The sequence below is a fragment of the Sphaeramia orbicularis genome, chromosome 4 (assembly GCF_902148855.1).
Source record: "Sphaeramia orbicularis chromosome 4, fSphaOr1.1, whole genome shotgun sequence".
Classification (NCBI taxonomy): domain Eukaryota; kingdom Metazoa; phylum Chordata; class Actinopteri; order Kurtiformes; family Apogonidae; genus Sphaeramia; species Sphaeramia orbicularis.
This window is the reverse complement of record NC_043960.1, coordinates 28,367,271-28,393,627: the sequence shown is the minus strand read 5'-3', so window position 1 is coordinate 28,393,627 and position 26,357 is coordinate 28,367,271. Positions and strand designations below refer to the sequence as shown.

Below are 26,357 nucleotides of genomic sequence, written 5' to 3'. Positions count from 1 at the left end.
TGGGTTTGTGGAGTTTAATTAATAAATAATTCAGACCCAAGCAGAGCATTTACAGTTTATGTAGACCACAGGGAAATGTTTTAAAATGCATAATTTCATTTAAAAAAGCAAAATGTCACTCCTTTAAAAGGTGAATATTTTACCATTAATGAAAATGCAATAGCTAACCAACAGCTAACTCTGGTCCCATTCTGTACATAACTATGAACCAATAGTTCTGTAATGTCACCCAGTATTGTCCTGCTGTTTATGTTTTGTGGTACAGCAGAGGAAATGCCTCAGCTGTAAAGATTCCTCATGTACCTTGTGAGTTCAGGAGCTTTAATGGATTAAAGAAGCAAAGAGATTAGAGTGCATGTGTGTTTGGGTACATAACAGACTGTAGAGCTGCAATCAGTGGGCCTTGTCTATCAACTGGATTTATGATTTGCTAATCTATGCATGTGATGCTAATGATTGTCACAGAGGTTTTTCTGATTGTTATAAACAATAGAGCCACTGGTCTCTCTTTGAAAACTCCAAGGCAGTGACATGTTCCTTTAGTTCATCTTGACTACTAGCAACTTGGAAAATAAATTGTTATGTGACTTATGTTTCATGCATGAAGAACAACATGAGTAATGCCAACCTGAGAACTAATAAGCCAATGTGATTAACAGTAACCTAATAACCTGTTAATATTTGATTAATTATTAAACTTACTTAGAATAATTTAGGTAGAAAGTGAGATTGTAATTGGCTGCTGTTCATGAAATAGGTTAAAGCTTATTTTGGAAGAAAACCAGAGGGCATCCACTGCAGCAGCTGTAAAACATGACTCAATAATAAATTAAAAGCAAGTACATTTACATTTTTATTCTGTAAAGTACTTATTGTTTATTTTAACATGGATTATTTTTACAAAGTGGCTACTGACACAGTACTATGGCACGAAATATCAGTTTGTCTTTTACCACAGAGCCAATCAGCACCCTCATTATATCATGTCTAGACTGTAATGTACATCCCGAAAATTCCCTAGGCAATCATATGGTGAATAGGTTGACGGTGACAGCAACGCAGAAGACGGGGGTTCAATTCCCGATCAGAGTGCCTTTTTTTTTCCTAAAGATTTTCAAATGGGGGGAGGGGCATGGCACCAGTAGGCAAATCTGACATTGATATAAATCAGCCACTGGGACAACGTTCAGAGTGCAGAATTCCACAGGACCACAGCACTGAACTGACACTGAACTGAAGTCACACTGCACACTACCACATCTACCTAACATGTAGCTCCGCCCAGCTTCTCCAGCCGCCAGAACAAAGAGCACCATAAAACAACATTTAGAGTATTTAGAACAATAATTCCTATTCTATACTCTTTATTATCACTAATTTGTCATTTCTTTCATCAGTTGTCACAGTACTGTGTAGCAAAATACACAAGAGAATGCATTGAAGTATACACCATATATCACCACAGTACTGTGGCAACAAGAGGATAATGAGTAAAAAAAAAAAAAAAAAAAAAGAGGATAATGAGTTCATATAACAGCATCCCTGATTCGCTCTAGTACAAATGCTAACATCTGATTGGTTTGTGGTAACAGACAAACCCATATTTTGTGCCACAGTACTGTGGCAGTAGCTATTGCCTTATTTTTAAGGTTAATTCATCCTTTTCAATATAGTGAAAATACCACAATAAAATACAGACAGAAAAGAAAATCTAGATGCTATTTACACCTGAGTATCAGTGGCCAAAACTGCTATTTACAGTGGGAGTGGGACAGCCCATGTGGCCATTTACACCCACTCAGGTGTAAACAGTCACAGAGGTGATTTGTATCCATGTATCTGTAGCCAACCGTACTATTTACACAAGGGTGTTGTATACCCTTGCATGATATTTTTACCCCAGTGCAAACCCTTCTGGCAGAAAGGCTTTTTGGTAGAGTAGCTGCTTCAACTTAACCAATCTCCACCTGAAGAAAAAATACATTTAGATAAACGTTTCTGTGGGTATTATCTTCCAGGTGCACACTACAACTCCATAAAAAAGAATAAAAGTCAATTCAATAACACAATAAAACCTTAGAATATTTCCAGTCATTAAAATATAAAAGAAACGAATCAACTACAAGAGCAGGTAGAAGTAAAATATGAAGAATTAAAGATTAAAAATGCCTTAAGGATAAAAAATGATGTATTTAAAATGGATCTACAATTTGTTACAAGTTGTGGGAGCATAATGACTAAAATTGTCAGAAGTAAAATAAAGTAACAGATAAAATACAAAAGAATCATGTGGGTCACCAAATCTAACATACAATCCACAGTGATGAGCATTAACGATGGTAAAGACCCAAAAGCATCTACTGATGAAAAATATTTAAAACCTGTTCATCCACTAATTCTATCAATACATGTAAATAACTGAAGTAAAATACAGTTTGTCATCTTTTCATGGTCATCAGATATGACCCGTTTGGACGTTCACAGGCTCCATAGTTACTGTGAAAACAGTCATCTTCACCAACATTGATTCACCAGAAAACCCCATGGAGTTAGATCAATGACAGTGGATGGAGACACTTGTTTTATGTTCAGTTAATGATAGGTTTTGCTGGAAAAGTCACTTTTTCCTTAGTTTTCTCTGTTTTGTTATAATAACCTTTAAATTTACTCTGAGCTTTCCTGAACATCTACATGACCAATTAATTAAATATAGGGAAAATACATGATTTACACTGAAAAATGCAAAATACAGAGGATAACAATATAATAAATGGTGATAAATCACTTAAGAAAGGTTAAATAGAGTGAAAAATTGATTTGGGAACTGCCACAAAAGCACCACTGGGTCTTTATGGGTTAAGACAATCTATGTAATTCAAGGGTTAAACAGGAGTAAGACAAAAACAGGATTTCAATCTCAGAAACTGAAGTCTTGCAAAAACAAGAATATGTCTCAGTCAGTTCCTCACATCCTGACGACAGACTGAAAAACAACTGACTGTATCACATAACCCTGAGTATTAGCCTACTTCCTATTTCCTACTGTCTGTCTCCGTCAGTCTGACCCTTTTCCCCGCTGCTGATCTGCACCTCTTAACCTCTTTTTCCTTCCAATCCCTCTGTTTATAATGATGTCGTATGCCCCCCACCCCACCCCCATTTCCATCCTCTCATGAATAATTCAGTCATCCTCTGCTCCAATTAAATAATTAACAACACTCAGAGCCATCAGATTGTAACCCAGCAAAGACACCCTTAGCTGGTCCCCAAATTATCTTCAAAAGCCTCAGTGAGTCCTTCACATGCTGAAAAAGAGCCAAATGATCAAAATACTCAGCTGATTAGTTGCATTTTGCATATCATTTCATTTAAGACAAGTGTAAAAGGTTGACCTGCAAAGATTATGAATTATAAGAGAATCTACACTTACATTTGTGACAAAATTGATGACTTAATTTCGTTTTCTGGCCTGAGTGTTCGGAGCTGTACTGCAGAAGATTTCATGTTTAACCCTGAATAATTCTCCTCATTGACTGGTTTGCTGTTACATAAAGGAATGTCAGCAAAAGACGCCAGTAATGTAATGTACCTTCAGTAAATGGATGTTTTCCTGTCAGCGAACGGAGCCAAGACCAGTCAGAGGTGGTTTATGTCAAAGATGGGTAAACATCTTGAGTTATAGACAATTCATGTGGATAACCTTGGCTCTGGAATAATGTGGTGAAGGACCTGACAAATACTATCTACTGAATGTTCTACAGTAACTCCAACCCAAACCCTTATTTCCTTGTGCAATTCTCACATTGTTATTCAATGTGTAGGCAAGACTTTTTTTTTTTTTAGTCTAACACACACAAACGTTTATTGATGAAGACGTATGTGGGCTCTGATGGTTAATCCTCAACTGTCTTGGGAGTAACATGTCACAAAAGTAATGCATTACAGTAACAGATTACTTTTTGCTGTAACGCAGTAGCGTAAGGCATTACTAATCAATTTTCAGTAATAGTTTACGCTGTACATGTTCAATAGCGCTTGTGTTACAACACACTTTTCACCCATAATTTAATTGATCAAATGAAAAAAAAAAAAAAAAAGCAAGACTGTGAGACCTTAAGGAATCAAAAATGCATCTGTAAAGTTCTATTTCCTGTTGGTGTTCAGCCAATGGGTGAAGATGGCAGAAGACAGTACATTGGCCACATGGACGTATGCTCATTACTAACCCTAACCCTGCTTTACAGAAGCTAGTTAGCATGAGCCCTGTGATCAGCAATGACAAAGTAAGCTAACATTTCTATGAGTTTGAATTCTTCATCAGTTGTGGATTTATCTACCGGTGTCCTCAGCCTCACGCCCCCTGTTTGAACATGTAAAATGTTGAAAAAAAATGCAAGAGTTCCTGCTGGAATTCAAACTTCGTAGACTGTAGCGGTGGGTGGGGGTGGGGGAGCTTTTACATACTTTTAACGTACAACTCCTGGGTTCTATTCCTCTAATTATAAAGCAGATCTTACATGAAATTTTCAAAACTTTTAATCAGTATCCACTGGACACACAAATACTGGGCCCCATGAATTTGTCATGTTTACCCACCCCTCCTACCCCTTTACGACACCCCAGTACATTGGTACACTCGCAAGGATGAAATTCATTGAGCAGAAGTAGGAATGTAAAAACCAGAGGGGATCCCCCCACCCCCACCCCCACCCCCAAGAAATCACACCCAGACTACTACTACTACTACTACTAATCAAAATAATAATAAAAATAATAATAAAGGTTAATTGTAGACAATAATTTACCAAAATAGTTCAAAGTCTTTAATTGTTAATCGTCCCAACTAAAGCAGCCATCAGCAATGTAATCGGTTTTGACTTTAATTGTACATTTTAAACCTCTTTTTGCTCAGTCAAAACCAGATGATTTTGTTAAATATACCAATGTCAGCCTTGAGGCATGGAGCTAAAAGGCTAACGTGACCCGCGCTAACACAAAAACGCAAAGCCACAGTGGAATTAAAAGCTGACGTGACTAACAATAAACTTAAAGCCATGAGTAATGCTGATGTGAGACCAAATTAGCCAATGCTCATTTTTCGTAACATGAAAACCCATTATATTTTATTAATTTTTAACATGACTTTACCATGCAACTGTTGGAGCCTCCACTGAGAGGTAATGAGACGTATATGAGTACAACAAGAGGAGACAGGCTCTATCGGCACACAAATCTTTCACTGAATATACTTTCACAATTAGTGTTTCTTACACTGCGTAAACAACATGGCCTTGCAGTGTGTTGCCGAACTCCCTCACCTACACGCACCAACCCAACCGCCATCACCCGACAAACACACTGAAACACTCTCTCTTCTTGTTGCTCTTGCCGCTCTGTCAGCTTTAGTCACTGTTGCCTTGTTACACTTCACAGAACCCATACAAGTCCAGTGAAGCACACAAACATGTGATCACACACTCACACAATCCAACTCACACACACACACATTACCTTAACATTGTGTTATTGCAGCGTTTTCTTCATGATCCTTCGAGTACACACAATGAAAGTGGATGAAACCTGGTCAGGATTGTTTCACACAATCCTTAGGAGTAAAAACTTCACAAAAACTTGAAATTCCTTTCGGAGGAAAAAAAATCTGCAGCTTTCCAACAGCGGTACCTGCCCTGTACAACCTGACTCCTGTTAAACTGAAAAAGATGTCAGAATTTGACAGCGGAGGGATTTAAATGTGCATAATTCTTGTCCAAAAAAGCCCTAAGAGAAACTAAGAAACCTCTGCTTGGTGCTGCAGCAACTCCAGTAGCAAACACAATACCCACAATTCCCATTCCCAGATAAGGCAGAAAAAGGAACATCAGAATGGAACATATTAATATACAGACATCAAACGCTGTGTTGTGCAGAGATTTAACAAAAGCCAGTGCATTTGTATAGAGACGTGTACTATCAGCAGACATATCGCCCAGCACAGACACATGTAGACACAGGGCTGAAAAACACTGCCAAAGGGCAACAAGTTTTACCCTAGTTACCGATTGGACTCTGTTGCACATATTGTAACACTTATTCAAGGCGGTTTTAGAAAATTTGTCTTTCATTTATCATCAAAAGTCAGCACAGGAAGATAGATTTCATGGGAGTGACAGCGTATAAGATGAAAAGTTTATCCCATGAAATATTAAAAACACCACGGGGTCATTGAAAAGGCTTGGCTATCAAAACACAGCTCGGCATTCACAGTCAGCATAGCTCACACACACATGCCACGTGAAAAAAAAAAAAAAAAAAAAAAAAATGCACTGCCTATTGATCCGTCTGCTGCTGATACCCCGAGGTTGGGTCAATAATACTGATCACTCCAACCCCTGTGATATGCACTGACATATTAGCACAAGTCCTCCAAAAGTCAGGATAATGTGCAAGGGTCAGCTGAAAAGCAGAGGCGGGACAGGAAGTGACAAACTACAAATAAATCGTTTTTGCACTTGAGTAGAGTTTTCATGTATTTTTTTTATTTTCCTGAGATCGTTATAGTTTCCATCCTCATATTTTAACATAAATAAGTACTTTGTATACTTAAGAACTGAGTAATATGGCCAGGATGGTTATATATAATTCACCTATTGATTGTGTTTTTGCTGAAAGAGCTGACGACAAAGTACGGTACAAAAATAGTTTAGAACCGTGGAAAAAAACATTGGACCTCTTGTTTTCTTCATTTTGTTGTTCATTTTAATGCCTGGTACAACTAAAGGTACATTTGTTTGGACAAATATAATGATAACAACAAAAATAGCTCAAAAGAGTTTCATTTCAGAGCTGATATCTATCCATTTTCCATGTTTTCTTGATAATAACCAAAATCACTTCAGTTCTTCTTACATCAATATCTATGGCATTGTACTGACAAAAACAGTGCTTTTAGGCATTCCATGTTTTCTTTTCTGTCTGTTTTAGTCACATGATACACACAGGAGTTAGTACTTGATTGCATAACCACTGTTTTTGATGACTTTTGATGGTCTAATAATTTTTTCCGCGACTGTATATGTCATGTATACGTAATATAAGAAGCAAACGGGATGCATTGTGAATATTTGATGTGCGAGAAAGGTCTCTAGAGGAAGAATTTTAATTTTGAGGTTTCTGCATTTTTCATGACCTCAGTTAATGGAGGTAATTCGATAATTTCATGATCTTTAGTTTTAATGTATTTGAGGTTAATTATCTATTCTATTTTGCATCATTGTATGCTCTCACAACATCAACAGCGAATTTCAACATTAATACATGGGGCAGTAACATGGCAGATAGGACCATTTGGTTTATCAATCAGTGCATAAAGCGGACAATAAATGCAGTAAGATGAATACAGTATGAAAAAGGATGTAAAAGCCGATTGTGGAGAAAATCTGTCATGATGTTTACATTTCTGATGCGAGAGGGAGATTGAAAACTGATTTGCACTTTAGAGCAAGGTTTCTACTCATTATTTTCACTGAATATGCATATGTTTTTATCTTATTTTTATTAAGAAGTGAAGGTCAGACTACAGAATACAGAAAAAATGTCCTTCAAATGGGAATTTTTTACTTTCATACCATATTTGAGTATGTTTCAGAGCTTTAGGAACTATTTCTGCTTTTACCAAACCACAGGCACATTCACTTCTCTAAAAGTAAAGAGTGAATGAAACTTAGCCTTCATTTAATTCATCCTTTTCCATTTACTCTCTGTTTGGACTGAGGGTATATTTGGTGGCTATTGGGTTGTCTTTAATCATTAATGGTGGGAAAACACTCAGGCTCACAAGTCAGCGGTTACCATGGCAGCTGTACTTGACTGTGCTCTGAACCAGTTGACCACCCATTTAATCACTTGACTCAGCATCATGTGACCTCCTACAGCTGACCCTAACCCTAACCCAAAAGTGAAAAAACATGACTAGAAAGACATATAGTCAGTCTTTAACCCTAAAAGACCTAAAGAGTCACCGACGTCCAAAAGCATCTACTGATCTAAAATGTTTAAAATCTGTTGATTCACTAATACTATCAATATATTGAAATGATTGAGGTAAAATGCAGTTTGCCATCTTTTCATGGTCATCAGACATGATCCATTTGGACGTTCAGAGGCTCTGTAGTGAACGTGGAAACACCATAATTTTCTACAACATTGATTCACCAGTAAAAAAAAAATGTAGTTTGATAAATGACAGTGGTTGTAGACACTTTTATGTTCAACTAATGATACATTTTACTGAAAAAGTCATTTTACAATCAACTTTATATCTGAGCTTTTATTAACATCTACATGGTAACTGAAAAAAATATTTAAAAAAATACCTGATTATCACTGAAAAATGTAAAATACAGAGGATAATATTATAATAAATGGTAATAAACCGCTTAAGAAAGGTTAAATAGACAGGAAAAAATGCATTTGGAAAGAGCAGCAAAAGTAGCACTAGGTCTTTATGGGTTAAACTGCACAGTCTTCTCTGGTACTGACATGTTTTCAAAGGCCTGGAGTCATATTTACAGTTTAGAGATAATGCACATACTTCATTTACCCTGGGGTTTATACAGTACACTGTAAAACATGACTGTAGAATTAACACCAAAAAGTTGCAAAATTGCAACATAAAAAACTAAGTGAAAATACAATGCAAATTTGTTTTTGTTTTTTTTGTTTGCTTTTTTTTTAATATTTTTGTGTTAACAATTAAGTCAAATACTAATAGTAGTTTTTACAGGAAGAGTATGTTAACAAAACCAGATTTGTATGTAGAAATTATGTTTCTATTGTTTTGAGAAAATAAAACTGTAAATTGAAAAATAATGTGACGCTGTTTAAATCGCAAACCGTAATGTTCAAATAACAGTCTATTCTCATGCTTTTTTTTTTTTTTAGATAAACATATACATATCAGAGAAATCAATTGTTGAATATCCATGTTTAAAATGTTAAATCTACATGTTACTCCACAAATATGTTTACAGTTAGATGTATTTTTTACAGTGTTGTTCTGGTAACCACAGCTGCCAGTTTTTTTCCATAAAAACAAAGGGATTTTATTTTTATTTTTTTACAGTGTAGGTGTACATAAGACAAATTTTAGGTTGTTAACCCCTTCATACATGAATTGTTAACAAACTAGTTGCATTTTTGACATAAAACTTTCTTCAATATTTTATTTCTTCATCATAATACCCAGCGATTCATTGTAGTGGATTTCATGCATCAACAGCTTAATATGTAATAGTTAATAGTGAAGCATAAACACATCCATAAAGCTCTTTCCACAATTTAAGAAAACATATAATTTCATCTTAAAATGTTACTGTCCACTATGGTGAATGTCATGAATCAGTGATTATAATGTGGGAAACTTCAGTCCATAAGGATTAACCTGTGAAAAAACTATTCTCCAAACTGGCAATTATTAGAGAATTTCTTTGGAACCACCTGTTTTGGACACATCAGGATAAGATAAGACTTTATTTAACCCACAGTGGGGAAATCCAAGTCTCATAGAAGCATTTACAGTAAAGTGAGTCTAACAAATATTAGAAAACACAACAATTACGGCAAATAATGTAGCTTTAATGAAACACTGAATAACAGTCCACTGCAGTAAAGTCAAGCATAAAAGGGTTAATGTATCATCCACTCTAGTATTAGTATTATGATGGAAATATTGTCGAGACATATTATTTATCTGTCTTAATAGACATGTAAGTGCTCGTTTTGTGTCACTGAAAATTGTTTCAGGGCGTTGCTTTAGAAAACCAAGACAGGCCTGACTGGCTGTTTTCTGACCTTTTACAGATGGATCTTTTAATTAGAGATGGCCAGATTGATGAATATTAAATGTGGTTTTAATTGGTTACCTGACTGGTAAGGTGTTTGCCCATTCTTGAGAATCATCATGAAAAATGGATGCTTTTAATACAAGTTATGATAGAGCACAGATATATGCTGTGTGTGCTATTTCATTACTGTACTGTCTATGATTCCCAGTGTCACCTTAGGAATTTATAACTGTTATGAATTCAACCTGCTGCCATTAAGACCTTCAGAAATAGATTAATATTAAAAGTATAGATGCTTTAAATGGAATTTTAATGTAATATTTATGCATTTCAAAAGCAGGTGGCAGAAATTGATGTCTAGAGGTAAAAGTAGTCTTTTATCATTTTCATAATCATTTTCTTAATTTATTAATGAATTGCTTATTCTGTAAAATATCTGAATGTTTTTTTTTTCCACCAATCAACAGCCAAAATCATTATAAGTCTCACAGATTTTTATATTAGAGAAAATGGGGGCCATTCTAAACATACTGGCAGCTTCGCTTGAAAAGAAAAAAGAAAGAAAAAAAAAACTAGTATCTAATATTAACTGGTCGATTATCAATTTCATTGTATAAAAAAAAAAAATACAATTAATCTCACACAGACTTATAATATATGAGTCTATATCTATCTAGTTATTGACCCAAATTATAGATATTGGCCCGTATTATAAATGTGGGTCTATATCTGTATTTGTATCTATTTCATTAACTCTTCTTTAGTTCATTTACAGTTTTACGTGAGTGTGAAGCTAATGTAACAGCAAAGCAGGTGAATTACAAAGGCAAATGACAGCCTTATCTTGATGCAATAATTCTTCAATTGCAGGGCTGAAATGGCGGAATAATATGTTCTTATTTTGCAGCCATTTGTAACCATTCAGCATGACCTGCTAATTTCCTCTATTTTGCATTAAGAGAAGAATAGCACAGTTTATTGTCATGCAATAAATCAGATGGACAGTGGAATATAAGACCCATTATAGACTGAATACTTCATTTTTCCCATCCTCTATAAGTACTTAAAATTGGAATGAAATATTATTAAAGCCACTCTAACTCCTCAAATGTCACTAGCTTCTATGGGACACATCCACAGACACTTCGTTATCGATGCTTGAAGTGACAGATGTTGCTTTTCTGTGCTTATGATGATATAACAACACTCATACAGCACCCGGACCTCCAAAAATACACATACACAGGTAAAGGATGAGGCAGTTCCTACATATTCCCCTCTTTTTATCACAACACAGACTGGACCCTACTTATCTTAACAGGAGGCCAGTATGGGCTCAGTCTATCCATCTAATCCTGCTCCTCACTCAGTCTGCAAAGGTCAGTCCTCTCGAAGCTCCATTATGGTTTAAATATCAGCAGGACTCTTAAACAACCCCCACCCAGCAGCAGGGGATTATTAGTTGTCCTCGCTCCAAGCCCCAGTGTGTGTGTGTGTGTGTGTGTGTGTGTGTGTGTGTGTGTGTGTGTGTGTGTGTGTGTGTGTGTGTACACTGACCGTTAAAGACAGCCTGTCCCTTTGCCAGTTCTTGGTCCATTTCGATGATGTATTCCTCCTGTGTAAAGCCCCTTGTGCACAGCGACGACCCCTGCTTGCTTGACAACGACCCCTCAGCCTCTCCACCCAGAACAATAACCTGAGAGAGAGAGAGAGTGAAGAGAGAGACAGATGAATAAAAGCAATATCCCTATACTTGTACGAACTATAAATTACATCACAATGCCCTTAAAATCACTCAAATGCACCTAATTTAAATGCTCTCTGTCGTCTGGAAACCATCACAATCCCATTCAAAACTCAGTTTGTGAATATTAACATAAATTCAGTAAATTCAGAGATTTGTTTTGCAGAAAACACTGTACATTTTACAAAATCGCTTCTGAAAGCATGTAAAGAGACTATGAATTACTGTATGTAAAGCTGAGTTTTGTCTCCCGGTTTCACTCCTGTTTCTATTACTTTATATTCAGTATGTTGCAGTGCTATTTCAACAAGTCTATATTAACATCTGGTTGTTTTTCTACCATTTTCTATGTAATGATAAGAACAGAGGACGTGGATGACGTTCATAAGTGACAATTCTTGTATGAATGATTAAAAGTTTGGTGCTTTGGTGCCAGCGTGAGTTCACTAACACTACTGCAGCTGTAAAACTGGATCATTATGGATTCCCCTTATATAGGACATGGCTGATCACACTATGTATTGTGTTTATTAACTCTTTATCTGTGCTGTCAAGTTCAGGGGAAGGCAAATAAAAAACTTAGCATGAAATGAAGCAATGCACTGTTGTAAACAGACCAGGACCTGAAAAAGTACTTATACTTAAAATGCAGGTAATTGTACTTATTTACAAAATAGAATAGAATAGAATAGAATAGAATAGAATAGAATAGAATAGAATAGAATAGAATAGAATAGAATAGAATAGAATAGCCTTTATTGTCATTTGACAGCACAGAGTACATCAAAAAAAATTGAAATCAATGATTAGGGACATCGGGCCACTGCTCCTAACTGGTGCGCCACCACAGAACCCTTTTCTTCAAAATTTGCAGTGAAGAACAGAGGATAAGACAATGCAAGCACATACATCACATACACACATACAAATTAACTGACATAAAAGTTTTCAGCTTTCTTCTATAAATGAAACAGAACATCATTTTAGCCACATAGCCACCAAAAACACCTGTTCAGCTTAATTGCATGGTCGTGTATGTATTTTTACAGCTTAAAGTCGCTAGCAAACAAACTTCTGACAAAACTGAAGCAATTACATGACTCCCTGCACTGCTTTGTAAAAAAAAATAAATAAATAAAAATAATGATCAATTAGCCTACATCTTCAAGAAAAAATTATACAATTGCTTCAGCTGACTAGCATTACTGGTATTGTTTGAGTTTTGACAATTAACAAATTACTTAGTGTCAAAACATGTAACATTTAACCATACTTACTCAGTTTCTGTTGAAATATATTTTGTGCTGAGAGCTAGTTATTTTTTGTCAGCCACCTGTTTCTAAGCTAACAGCAGCTAGCTAACGGAAGCTAATTTTAGCCATCTCTATTTTTAAGCTAACAGCAGGTAGCTAACGGTAGCTAATTTTAGCCAGCTCTATTTTTAAGCTAACAGTAGCTAGTTAACAGTAGCAAGCTGCTAGTGATTTGCAATGTGGTGGTAAGACTTTTCACACAGAAGATAAAATAAATAAATGAATAAAAATAAAATAAAACATACCTAAACACTGAACACACTGTACAGGGTGATGCCATGGATGCAGAAAAGTGACACAGATGGTTCAGAAATGAGTTAACGCTAGCTAATGTTAGCATGTAGCCAGCTTCCAACACAATCTTCACCTAACTATGCTATTGTTATATCAGACTCTGTTCAAACCAAAGACTAAACCTAAACAGATATACTTTTGCAGGGTGTTTTTTTTTTTTTAGGTTACTAATACATGAATCTGTTGTCTCTTTCCACAGAAGTAGGCTACGTTGTTTAGTTTCCACTTCTCCTGTCAACATCTCCTGTGTTTCAGGGGAAACAATTTGGTCATGATTTCACAACCTAATTTAATCATTCATGACCGGGTGGTTAATAACTCATTTTCCCGTGCTGTGACAAACTCAGTGCGCGTATTTATTACTGCTACATGAATTTAGATGGTTCTTCTGACACAACCACATTCAATTTGCAAGTTGCCTGTAGAAAAAATTTATTAATTAATTAACCAAGTCTGCAGATATTAAATTCCTGTCTTTGTGAAACTGAGTTATCTGACTGTACAGTTATCAGCGGACTGACACTGCTCTTGTTTACCGCCATTGTCACAGACAAAAAAGAAGAATCTGGAGAAAAGCAATTAGCACAGAACAAATGTTGAATTGCTCTACATTTTCGACGTATTGTTTGTCGTCCTATCTTGTAGAAACGAAGCAGAAGAAAAATGCACCGCGTCAAAAGGGAAAATATAGTTTAGCTCAGAGTCCCAACAAATAGACCATTATTAATGTCCATGAAGAGCAGCACACAACTGGGTCAATTAATTTTGATGATAATTAGCGTCTAGACTTTTGTCTCTGCTGTTGTTGGAGTCTTGGCCCGACACGAACCTCAACCCCCCCCCCATCACCCGACCACCTCCTGTCCCACATTCACAAACACACACTGTGTATTTGCGCTCCTGAGCAACAGAAAAGCATCTGTTGGAGTGTGTTGGAGTGTGGGGGTGTTCCTCTGTGATTAAGAAGCCAAGAGGGGTGCAGCAATTTGCTTCCACTTAACCCAAAAACTTTAAACCGGTATGCCCTCGCTGCCCGTCCTGACATATTTGTACGAGGTGGGGGAGACTGGGGGGTGTTTTTTTTTTTTTTCTTTCATCTCTTCTGCCATTAGCGTGAGGAAGAAGGGAGTAAATACATCAAGACTGTCGTGTGATGTCTGAGTTTCTTCTTAACGCTCCGCAGGCTGCAGTGATGACAGTTAGAGGGCGTTCAAAGGCCTGGGGAGGAAGCACTGAGGAAGACGACCCAGGGGTCAGAGGTCAACACAGTGATGAGGTCGACCCTGACTGGAAACTAGAATTAATTAAACAGTGAGGACTTGACAACGACAATAAAAAAAATATAGCTATAGAAAAAAAATAAGCTAATGCAAGGCACCATTTGGAGCTCTGTGAAGCTGCAATGCACATTTAACTACGGCCTGTTAAAACACTTTTACTGCCTGACAGACTAAATTAAGCCATTTAATGCATTTTCCTTTTGCAGTGCTTTTTGCATAGACATCAGGGTGTTTTTGAGTCAGGTGGTGCATTTTAACACTATTAGAGCTGCAGACATCAATTATTTTTGTAACTGATTAATTAAAAGATTATTTTCTTCAACTTGAATCAATTTAATGATTATTTGAATTTGCTAAAAACTAATAAAAATGTGATAATGACAAACAAGTTGTCCTTTATTCCAGAACCAGCTGAAACAACTACAAAAAGTATAAAAGTAAAAGGATATATAAAAATATCTATACAGAAATAATAGCAATAAGATAAAAGTATAGAAAAATATCTATACATCTATATTAGGGCTGTCAAAATGTACGCATCACCACAGATTAATCCATCATCATGATTAATCTGATTAAAAATTTTAACGCAATTAACCCATCTGCAACACAGAATGACTCTGAACGTCTCTGCATTTGGATCAGTTTGTCCAAGTAGAGTTACATTTACAGTTATGCATGAACAAATGAGAAGTTGATCCGGTAGTGACAGGCAGCAGAACCGACACATAAATATGGAAGACACTAAACAGTACGTTGGCCCTCTGGATGAAATATGAGGACAAAAAAAGTTGTTTTGTTTCGAGGTTTTTTGATGAAACTGTTGAAGGATTTTAAGAAACACATTAAGTGCATATATATTCCCTTCTTTCTTCAGTCTGTATGTTCATGCAAAATGAAACACGATTAATATAGATTAAAAATGAATGATATTTAATCATGATTAATTGAAATTAACCCAGAGCAACCCTGTGATTAATCTGATTAAATATTTTAGTTGTTTGAGAGCACTAATCTATACATATAGAAACAACGAACGAGTCAAACGACATCTACAAACAATATGTGCACTGCAGTCTACAACATGTTTACAACTTACTAACAACTTAAGATGTAACTAACGTTTGACTATGTGGGGATCCTGGCGTCATGTGCGTCACAATAAGCGTCAGTGTGAGACAACAGCAAAACCAATGATTAGCTGCAGTGAAATTAAGGAAACGAAGCTTTGATTCAGGAAAATTGTGATCGAATACTTTTGTAATTGATTTGGGTTGGGTCAGCTTTAATTTAACTACTACCTGGATTGTTTTTTTTTTATTTGTTTTTTTTAGTTTAATTTTTAGGACAGTTTCATTTTGTATGATGAGGGTTAAATGGCTCATTTTAACACAGTACTTGAGGACTATACCAATGTCTTTTGAAAAAAAAAAAAAAAAAGATACATTTCAGTGGATTTTCACATTACCCTAAGACTTGAGCAACAAAAAAGTAAAAAAAAAAAAAAAAAAAAAAGGAACAAAACATGCTCATAGATGAAGCAAACACAATATCCTGACAGAATCTTGCATTTTTTTGTGTACCATAAAAAATAAAAATCCCACAATTACACTGGTTAAACAATAGAGAGGGGGAAGATAAGCTCGACTCTAAACGATGGAAAAATGTACGTCTTATTTGGTGTAGGAGCCAGGAAAGAACAACTGGGTGCTGTGCCTGATGATGTTATAATGAAAACCCTGGGCACAGTACAAGAAAGTAAGTGAGCCAGAATGCATCCCAAAAAAACACGAAACAGCATTTTTCATCCTATCGTCTTACATCTATTGCTGGCAAACAAAGTCATAACAAAAATAGCACGCAGTATGTGAAAAAACGCCAAATCTCACATATGCCAAGGACACCTGACAGTATCTCGTTATTCAAATTCATATTTATTTTATATTATTCAATTGTGAGCCAAAACCATACAAAATGTCATAAAACACAAGCCAAGATATAGTGGAGTGACTAAAGACTTGAGCTGACTATAAAGAGCTACTGTAAATAGACTTAAATACAGTTTCCAGCCAAGCAACATTAATGCTACAAATGGCCCATGATGCACTGCTCTCCATAAAATGCTGCTTTTAATGTTTAATATAATGAATGTGTGTGAGAGCGGGAGATCCATAGAGGACAGTGAGAGAAGCCAAAGCATTCCCAACCAAGAAACGCTGCAAATTCACAGTTGAGAAGATATATGGTATATAAAAGCGATGGTTTATACACAGTGTAAAATTATAGAAGGTCTCTGAGTACTACCAGATGTGCAGTGTGTTTTTTGTTTTGTTTGTCTTGTTTTTTTTCACTTTATTTAATTTATTGTGTTATTTATTAATTGTGTTTGTGTCAAAAATGTACTTTTTTTAAAGATATTTTTGTTTGTCTATATAGGTATGTATACGTGTGTGTGTATGTGTGTGTATGTAAGTGTGTGTGTAATTAAAAAAAAAAAAAAAAACCCTAAAAGAATTCATTTTTCATGCAGCCCTATACTGATCGGAAGCTAAATGATTGACTGTTCTGTGGAGGAGGAGTGTGATACGCAAATATACAAATGTTCAAATATCCAAAATCAAGTCATTATGTCAATTTGCATATTTCTTTTCTTTTTTTCTTTCTGCATTTGGCAGACACTTTTTTCCAAAGCGACTTACAGGAGAAAACCAATCAAATCACTAAATCAATCAAATTTTATTTATATAGCGCCAGATCACAACAAAAAAGTTATCTCATGACACTTTATTTATAGAGTTGGTCAAAACCAGACTCTAAGCCAGTTTACAGAAACCCAACAGAATATTTGACATAAACTGAACTGAACAATAAAGGCTTTCAAGAGACTTCATTCAGGTTGATTTCACATGAACACGACTATTGCACTTGCCACTTCTATTATCGTAACTGTTTAATTCCTGCATAAAATGGAACCTTATTGATTGATGCATTTATTTCGAATATGACTGTCAAAACAGAAGAAAAATAAATAAACAAAACATTTAAACATAAAACATATAATACATATTCAAAAAGGAGTGAGAAGAAGCATAACTTATAAATTCCCACCCCTTCTCCTTAAATGATTAATAACAATAATATGATTCCTAGTCTAAACAAATTTATACTCTAATATATCTATACTATAATGTGCCTGATACTTACTAAATAATTTTCTTAGCATGTAAAAAATAAAGAGTGGTTGTTGATTTTCATCAATAAAATTGCATCTGTATTAGCCTCATAAAAATGAGTATGTCACTGTGTTACATTGCATTTAAGTGTTCACAAAATGGGATCATATGGGCCTCCCTTGGTCTCTAAGGCACAGACTCACTTCCACTTTAGTGGCATTATATGTAATGGACTGCACTGATGCACAAACTTTATAGCAGGCCCTTGGTTTGACAAGGAGGATTTTGACCATTTGTCAGATCATGAAACACCATCTGAGACTGAATTTCAAGTGCATATTTGGCAGTTTTTCAATCCACCAGCTAATTAAAATGAAAACCCATCCTGTGCAGCTGGACAGCACAGTGGACCCTCCTCAGTTGACCCTGGCATGCTAAAAGGAAATAGGTAGAATGTAGAATCAACAAACAGGCGGAATCAGATGGAATTGGCCCAGGTGCATTGCTGTGCTTTCACTGTGCATCTGTGTCCACTGGGATTCAACTTTTAGCATCAACTTTTTTGAAGTGTTAGGCTTAACCCATGACGACCCAAACAGCCACTGGTGACCAAAACCATCTACTGATCTAAAATGTTCAATAACTTCTGAACACGCTGAAATAATTAGTGTAAAATACAGTTTGTCATCTTTTCATGGTCATCGGATATGACCCATTTGGACGTTCAGAGGCTCCGTAGTTACCGTGGAAACACCGTCATCTTCTACAACATGGATTCATCAGTAAAACCCATGGAGTTGGATCAATGACAGTGGATGGACACGCTTGTTTTTACTTTCAGTTATTGATATCTTTGCTAAAAATAATTTTTTCATCAGTTTTCTCTATTTTTGATACAATAAACCTCAACTTTAAACTGAGCTTTTATGTACATCTACACGATCAATAAATCAAATATAGGAAAATACATGATTTTCACTGAAATAACACAAAATACAGAAGATAATACGAAATCACATACCCTTAAAGACCCAAACCACCACCAGCGACCAAAACCATCTACTGATCTAAACTGTTTAATATCTGTTGATCCACTAATCCTATCAATACATGTAAATAATTGGTGTAAAATACAGTTTGTCATCTTTTCATGGTCATCAGATATGACCCGTTTGGACGTTCAGAGGCTTTGTAGTTACCGCGGAAACACTGTCATCTTCTACAACATTGATTCACCAGTAAAACCCACGGAGTTGGATCAACGACAGTGGATGGAGACACTTGTTTTATGTTCAGTTAATGAAAGATTTGCTGAAAAAGCCACTTTTTCTTCAGTTTTCTCCGTTTTGATATAACCTTTGAATTTACTCTGAGTTTTCATGAACATCTAAATCAAATATATGAAATTAAATACAGGAAAATACATGATTTACAGTGAAAAATGCAAAATACGGAGGATAATACTTTAATATATTGTGATAAATCACTTAAGAAAGGTTAACTACAGAGAAAAATTCATTTGGGAACTGCCACAAAAGTAGCTCTGGGTCTTCATGGGTTAAACAAAAGACACCCTTACTTCATCAGTAATGTCACCCTAATTTCAACCATAAACCTAAAATTGAGCACTAATGACCTGGTGGATGTTAAAAAACACAGCACCTAAATTTGTACATAAAATATACTATATATTGATCACGGTGTTCCCTTGGGTTCTGTACTTGGAACAATTCTTTTTACTCTATACACTATTTTTCATTGGGCAATAATTCACCACTGTCTGATCATGAACCCAATGTCATTCTGCATTTAAATGTTATCTATCTATACATGCAGCCATTAGTCAATATCATTAAGAAACAAAGTCTATATTTCCATTTTTACAGATGCGCTACACAGCAGTGTGTATCCAACTGGACAAAGAAGGACATTTACTCAAAGATATATTGGTCAGGATGACATATAACTTCCTCCTCCTAAGGTCTGAGAAAACTGAAGTTATCATATTTGGCCCAAAAAACCTAATAAATGTAAGGTTTGAGTGATTTTTATAGACATTTTTATGACTAGGACAGCCTGCAAATTCTGCAATATGCTGTTGAGTAAAGTCTTTTTTCTTTGCTCTATGACTGGTTACAACATTACTATGTATTTCAACATAATTTTTAGATATCAAAATGTCAACATTAATCCTACCCATGGTTTATAGTCATTAGAAAATGTTAGTCTTTAATCTGGTGCCTGGGTTTTTTTTCTCCTTTTAACAAGGTTTTGATGATGCTGATTAGTGAACACAAAGATTTAGTGCCATTTTGGAAATTTCATTGCTAATAACATGCACATATCAAACCATTCACAATTTCCAATAACCATTTCTTCGTTTTAATATATTTCAAGCTCTCAGTGATTGCTTTTTGTAGTTTTATCAACAGGTCTGTGACTAAGGGATATTATGTGTAATTTAACCACACCACTAGAGTGAAAATGCAAAAGGGCGTTCTTCATGTACACTTAAATCAAATCTGCATTTAATTGAGGTACAACCATAGAAAACAATACCAATTCTAGTTAAAGAAATAACAAAAGCAAAAAAGCTTTAAGAGGATTTACGGTTTAAGCCTTTGACAGTGCTGATCCGGCTGTTTTGGAAGGATAGCATTATTTTGGGCGCTGACCTTTGACCCTCTGACAGAATGCTGTCGTCCAGTATTGATTTGTCCACAGTGTGGATCATGTCTCTGCCTCCATTAAAAAATCATGCTTGAGATGTATTTATAGGCTTTGTTTAACCTTCACAGCTCATAAATGACCACAAACACTGACAGTGCTTTGTCTGTAGAGCAGCGTCATCAGTGTCATAATAACGTCAGTTATTTGAGATAGATTTAATATTCCTGGTGACTCAGGCTGTTACTGTTTCAATTTGGAGCTTATTATTAGCAGGAATAGCTCACTAAAACAAAGTTACAACTTACAACTAGATAACATTGACAAGACTGTTTTTTTTGTTTCTTTGTTTTTTTTCCACAAAATTACAGGCTTGATTACTTTCTTGAAATTCCCTTTTTGCAGTGCAGCTCATGTATAATGCACCAGTTTTTCAGGGTTCTATACCAACAGGCAACCCTGAGACCAAATCGGACAAAAAAATTGTGATTTGATATCAAAAATTTTGAAATATTTAATAGGTCCAATATGAGCCGTGCATGTTTGTGGGCTTAAATGTCAAGTTTGTGCCAAAATTTGTTTTACACTTACAGATCATTCTTTCTTGATCAAGATCTTTTTACTGAAGTTTTCTCAGTATAATACAAGTGCAGTGCTGAATGGTCATAAAAAAAACCAAACAAAGCAGAGCAAACAACAAACTGCATAAAATAATCCCTCCTCAGTCATTGCCAGTGCACTAGAAATAATAATAAGGGGTCACTATCATGACAATAACCTACGCTAGGAGTAAGTATGGAGTAAGCAGCATTATTAAACTGCACTTAAAAGTCAAGCATTTACAGGGTCTGGAATGTTTTCAGGAAGATCATTCTTTTTTAACACAAAAATTGAAACTCAGTTTGCACATTCTTCAACTTATCCAATCTTTTTAAGCAGATTCCACGTGACTGATTTGTTTTCTAACTGTCACTGCTAATCAATGTATTTCTCATATCTTATTTGATGTCATTAAAAGAGCTGATTGATGACATAATGATCTATCACATGACCAGCCTGGAACCAATCGGATGTGGTATTTGGTTGTGTTTACTGCACGGCCTGGCTTCAAACTGTGCCATACAAACAACATGGTAGCCCAGATGACTGCAGTATAACACAGTGTTTTTCAACCCACGTGGGGTCGCCTGGACTTCAAATGGGGTCTCCTGAAATTTGTAGTAATTAATAAAAACAATTTAAAAAATTACTAATAAAAAATATATGGTGATTTGAGAGACACAATCCCAATACATAAAAGACATGTCAAACTCTGAAGCTGAAGCTGAAGCACTGTGGTGCTGTTTATCTTTCAAATGTTCATTGTAGTCAGTTTCAGATGCTGCAGCTCTTTCATAATTCATAGTTTGAGTTATTGTTTGTTCAGTATTAATTAGTGATGTGACGTTCACGAACGAATCGAATCTTTTGAACGGCTCTTTGAAATGAATGATGGGAACCGAGTCTTTGTAAAGAGCCATTTTTTGTTTTTTTAAAGGAGGGAGTGTCCGATTGCCTGTCAATTTAGCGTCACTGGGGAGGCATTGGGCAGGAGGAGAATGTTTGAGCAGAAAAAAAGAGTGCTTGCGCACTGCGCATGTCTCATGGCAAGAAGTTAGCAAAAAAACAACAGTTTCACTTCTGTGCAATTTTTTCTGCATGTTTACACACATTTATTGTTCTTGTTCTGAGAGAAAATGCACTACAGTTGTTAAGGTATTTAAGTGATTGCAATGATAAATCGCTTTTGTATTTTGTGCATTTTTCTGTATGTTTACCAGCATACTGTTCTTGTTCTGAGAATTGCACAATAGTTCAGGTATTTAAGTAAATGCAGTGATTAATCACTGTTGTGTTTTGTGCAATTTTTTCCGTATGTTTACACACATTTATTGTTGTTGTTTTGAGGAGAATAAAATGATATTTCAAAAGAAAATGTTTTATTTTCTTCTTCATTTTTAGGCTACAGACTAGTCCACATAATGTACCATGATGTTTTTTGTCAAATTCCAGCACTGGCCTAATGTCACCTCTCATGTCATGTATTTAGCCCACACATTTGAACTAACTATTCTTTTTTATGGTAAGATAATATTTACTGCCGTGCCAATTAAACACCTTTAAAATGTAATGTCAATCATCACATGTAGCCTATTTAATCATTAAAACATTGATGTTTCAAAATAATGCAAAAAACATAAAAGAGCCAGTCTTTTGGACGGCTCTTTAAGTGAACGGCTCCTGATTGAACGGCTCCTTTCAAAGAGCCAAAAGTCCCATCACTAGTATTAATTGTCAGCCTTGTAAATCCAAGCTGGACTGACTGTACATATCCTGACCAAGGAAAATAAAATTCTCACTTTGTGCAGTAATCTACACCTGGCTTTTCTGCCTCCGTCCATAATAATATACATTACGTAGACTAAATGTCATCTAAAATTAACATTTATTTGCAACATAGTATAGCAAAATATTACATGATCAAAAACAAATTAATTTTAGAAAAAAAAAAAGTCTCTGTTTTGAACGTCTGGGGTCAGCAGAAATTTGTGATGCTAAAATGTGGTCACGAGCCAAAAAAGGTTGGGAACCACTGGTATAACAAATGGAAACATCCATCTTTATATACAGTCTAAGGCTAATACAGGTCAAGATTGATTTAGCTTCAACTGAAAAGTTTCAGCAAGCCTTAACATCATGAAATAAAGACTGAGAAGTAACTTGATTTGCTACAAAAAAAAAAAAAAGTAAGTAAAATTGTTCTTTTACTGTGTGGGTAGGCTTTTACACATATATATTTAGCAATATATTGAGCAGGAACTTGCCAGCGTATGCTAATGTTAAGGGGTATGTTCACTCAGTAGTATATATTATAGTTACAGCTATGTTGCATTCAATGTGCTACCGAAATTATTGGAAATGCATGAGGAAATAAAACACAAGCTGCATGTATGTTTCGTCAACTTATGCAGCAGAGTAATAGGCAGCTGCACACCAAACAGCTCCCACTGAGGGCTTTTATCTGTTGTGTACGACTAAAGCACAGCCTTTAAAGCAGCTATTTCATGTGTAGCTGTATTTTCTTCGCAACTACATGATTGTGATCCTGTTGCAGTGATAACAAGCTGTAAGAAAAGGTCGGTATGGTCCTTTAAAAGTTATGATCTCACTTCTGGAGATGGGGCTGGACAGCAGGTGGTCCAGAGAACATGCTGAGCCCCCCTCACTCAGCCTGCATGCCAAAGTGGAGTAAAAAAGAAAAAAAGAAAAAAAAAAGAAGAAGAAGAAAATGATCAAATTTTTAGAGAGCAGGTGCATCTGAATCTGTAGTGATTTACTTTCTCACAAGACCTGAGATATTTTTCAAGTGGCCCTGAAGAAATACAGTCGGACTTCATATAAAATAGGACAACATTTTTGCATTTATAGTGGAAATGGTTAAATATTAAAGCAGTTTGTGGAATTGCACAGACTGGAGAACAGACAGGACTCAGTAGGCTTGTTAAACCTCCATCCACCTCATACTGTATATATGCCCGCTTCTAAGTGAACCCATAAAACTGCCATCTTTTGAAATGGAGATCGGTGCAGAGAAATAAAAAGCCCTTCTAAGCGTCTTGGGGGTTTGATTCACTGAGACTCAACTGAATTACAGCTAAAAAAAAAAAAAAAAAAAAAAAAAGTGGCACCATCTGATTTGACCAGAAAGCGACTTGCACAGGGGCAGAAATGAGATGCTGAAACAGGGACAGCAGCAGCCTGTCATCCGAGAATGCATGCATGGATGGATGGATGGATGGATGGATGGATGGATGCGTGTGTTTAATCACACACCTCGCACATGCATTGAACTCAGATGCTCGGGCAGAGGAGGAGGCTGCACATGCACCACATTGGAAAGAGCGGATCCGGAGTATAAGGGGTATGAGGACACAGGCTGCTATTGTCGGCCCTTATTTAGCCCCAAACATGTTATCTTTCTTTCAAACATGAACTAATACAAAGCGCTCAGACCGACAGAGAGGACACTGTTATTATTTCATTGTCCTCCGTTTCCCCGCAAAGCGCTCGTGCATTCACGCTCCCGGTGTGTTTGTTCCGAACCCACTGCAGCCTCCGCCAATCGCAGCTCACGCGGTGTTTAAAAAAAAAAAAAATTGGGAATATTTTTACCTGCAAAGCCGCCATCAGTATCCAAATCCCCAAAAGACGCATTTTGTTAGTGTTATAATTCCTCCTTCCAAAAACAGACCAGAGTCCGACAGATGGATGGACGTCAGCTTTGTGTTCTTGTTCTTTCTTGTGTTCTTTTTTTCGGTCTTTAAATCCCGGTAAACCCCGGCGGCATCAGGCAGCCAGCTCTTCCAGCTCTTCCAGCTCTTCCTCCCTCCACCAGCCCTCCTCTGTGTCTGTCTTAGCTCTGCCCGGCTCAGCGGCACTCCAGCCCTGCCTGGGACTGACTGACTGACTCAACGCCGCCTCTCTCTCTCTCTCTCTCTCTCTCTCTCTCGCTCTCTCTCCCCCCCTCCCCTTCTCATCCTCCTTCTCCTCCCCGGCACAGTGTCTCCCTCTAACGGACACCGGGGACACTAAACCCGGTTCACAGACACGAGGAGACACGGATACTTCCAGCGGTTAAAGGACAGACGGCTGGTTATGATGATGAGACAGGGTGGAGGATGGATGGAGGACAGGGCAGGGGCGACTCTAGAGTCTGCAGGGGCTTTTGGGGGGGACGGGGGTGGAGGGGGGTTCCAATCACAGTTCAACCCAGCAAGAATAGAATAGAATAGAATAGAATAGAATAGAATAGAATAGAATAGAATAGAATAGAGCGGAGTAGAATAGAATAAAATACAACACAATAGTATAGAATAGAGAAGAATAGAGTAGTATAGGATAGAGTAGAATAAAATAGAATAGAATAAAATAGAGTAAAATAGAATAGAGTAGAATAGAATAAAATACAACAGAATAGTATAGAATAGAATAGAGTAAAATAGAATAGAATAACATAGAATAGAGTAGAATAGAGTACTATACATAGAGTAGAAGAGAGAGTATAGAACAGAGAAGAATAAAGTAGTATAGAATAGAGTAGAATAAAATAGAATAGAGTAAAATAGAGTAAAATAGAATAGAATGAAATACAATAGAGTAGTACAGAATAAAATAGAGCGGAGTAGAATAGAATAAAATACAACATAATAGTATAGAATAGAATAGAGTAAAATAGAAAAGAATAACAGAATAGAGTAGAATAGAGTAGTATATAGCAGAGTTGAATAGAGAGCATAGAATAGAGAAGAATAGAGTAGTATAGAATAGAGTACAATAGAATAAAGAATAATAGAATAAAATAGAATAGAGTAGTATGGAATAGAATAGACTAGAGTAGTATAGAATAGAATAGAATAGAATAGAATAGAATAGAATAGAATAGAATAGAGTAATAGAGAATAGAACAGAGTAATAGAGAATAGAATAATATAGAATAGAGTAAAATAGAATAGAATACAGCAGAATAGAGAGTATAGAATAGAGAAGAATAGAGTAGTACAGAATAGAGTAGAATAGAATAAATTAGAATAGAGTAGTATGGAATAGAGTAGAGTAGTATAGAATAGAGTAGTAAAGAATAAGAGTAAAATAGAATAGAGTAGAATAGAATAAAATACAACAGAATAGTATAGAATATAGTAGAATAGAATAACAGAATAGAGTAGAATAGAGAGTGTAGAATAGAGAAGAATAGAGTAGTATAGATAGAGTAGAGTAGAATAGAATAAAATAGAACAGAGTAGTATGGAATAGAATAGAATAGAATAGAATAGAATAGAATAGAATAGAATAGAATAGAATAGAATAGAATAGAATAGAATAGAATAGAACAGGCTTTACAGTCTTAACACCAGTTGTGCAACTAAATTGCAGGTGGTCTCTGCTAGCGACAGTGCATTTACATCTAAATGACAACACAAAAGATACAGACATGTATTTTTATT

The 26,357-nt window shown here is 35.9% G+C and overlaps 1 protein-coding gene across 1 annotated transcript in view; it reads right to left on the bottom strand.

Annotated features, from left to right (window-relative positions):
* LOC115418697 (cadherin-2-like) overlaps positions 1-24,792 on the bottom strand; it is a 168,001-nt gene extending 143,209 nt beyond the window's left edge. The window contains exons 1-2 of the mRNA XM_030133247.1: positions 24,526-24,792; positions 11,400-11,538 (exon numbers count right to left, since the gene is read on the bottom strand). Coding sequence (XP_029989107.1) covers positions 11,400-11,538; positions 24,526-24,567 — 181 coding nt within the window. The 5' untranslated portion in view covers positions 24,568-24,792. The remainder of the gene's footprint in view (positions 1-11,399; positions 11,539-24,525) is intronic.
* Positions 24,793-26,357: the final 1,565 nt, after the last annotated feature.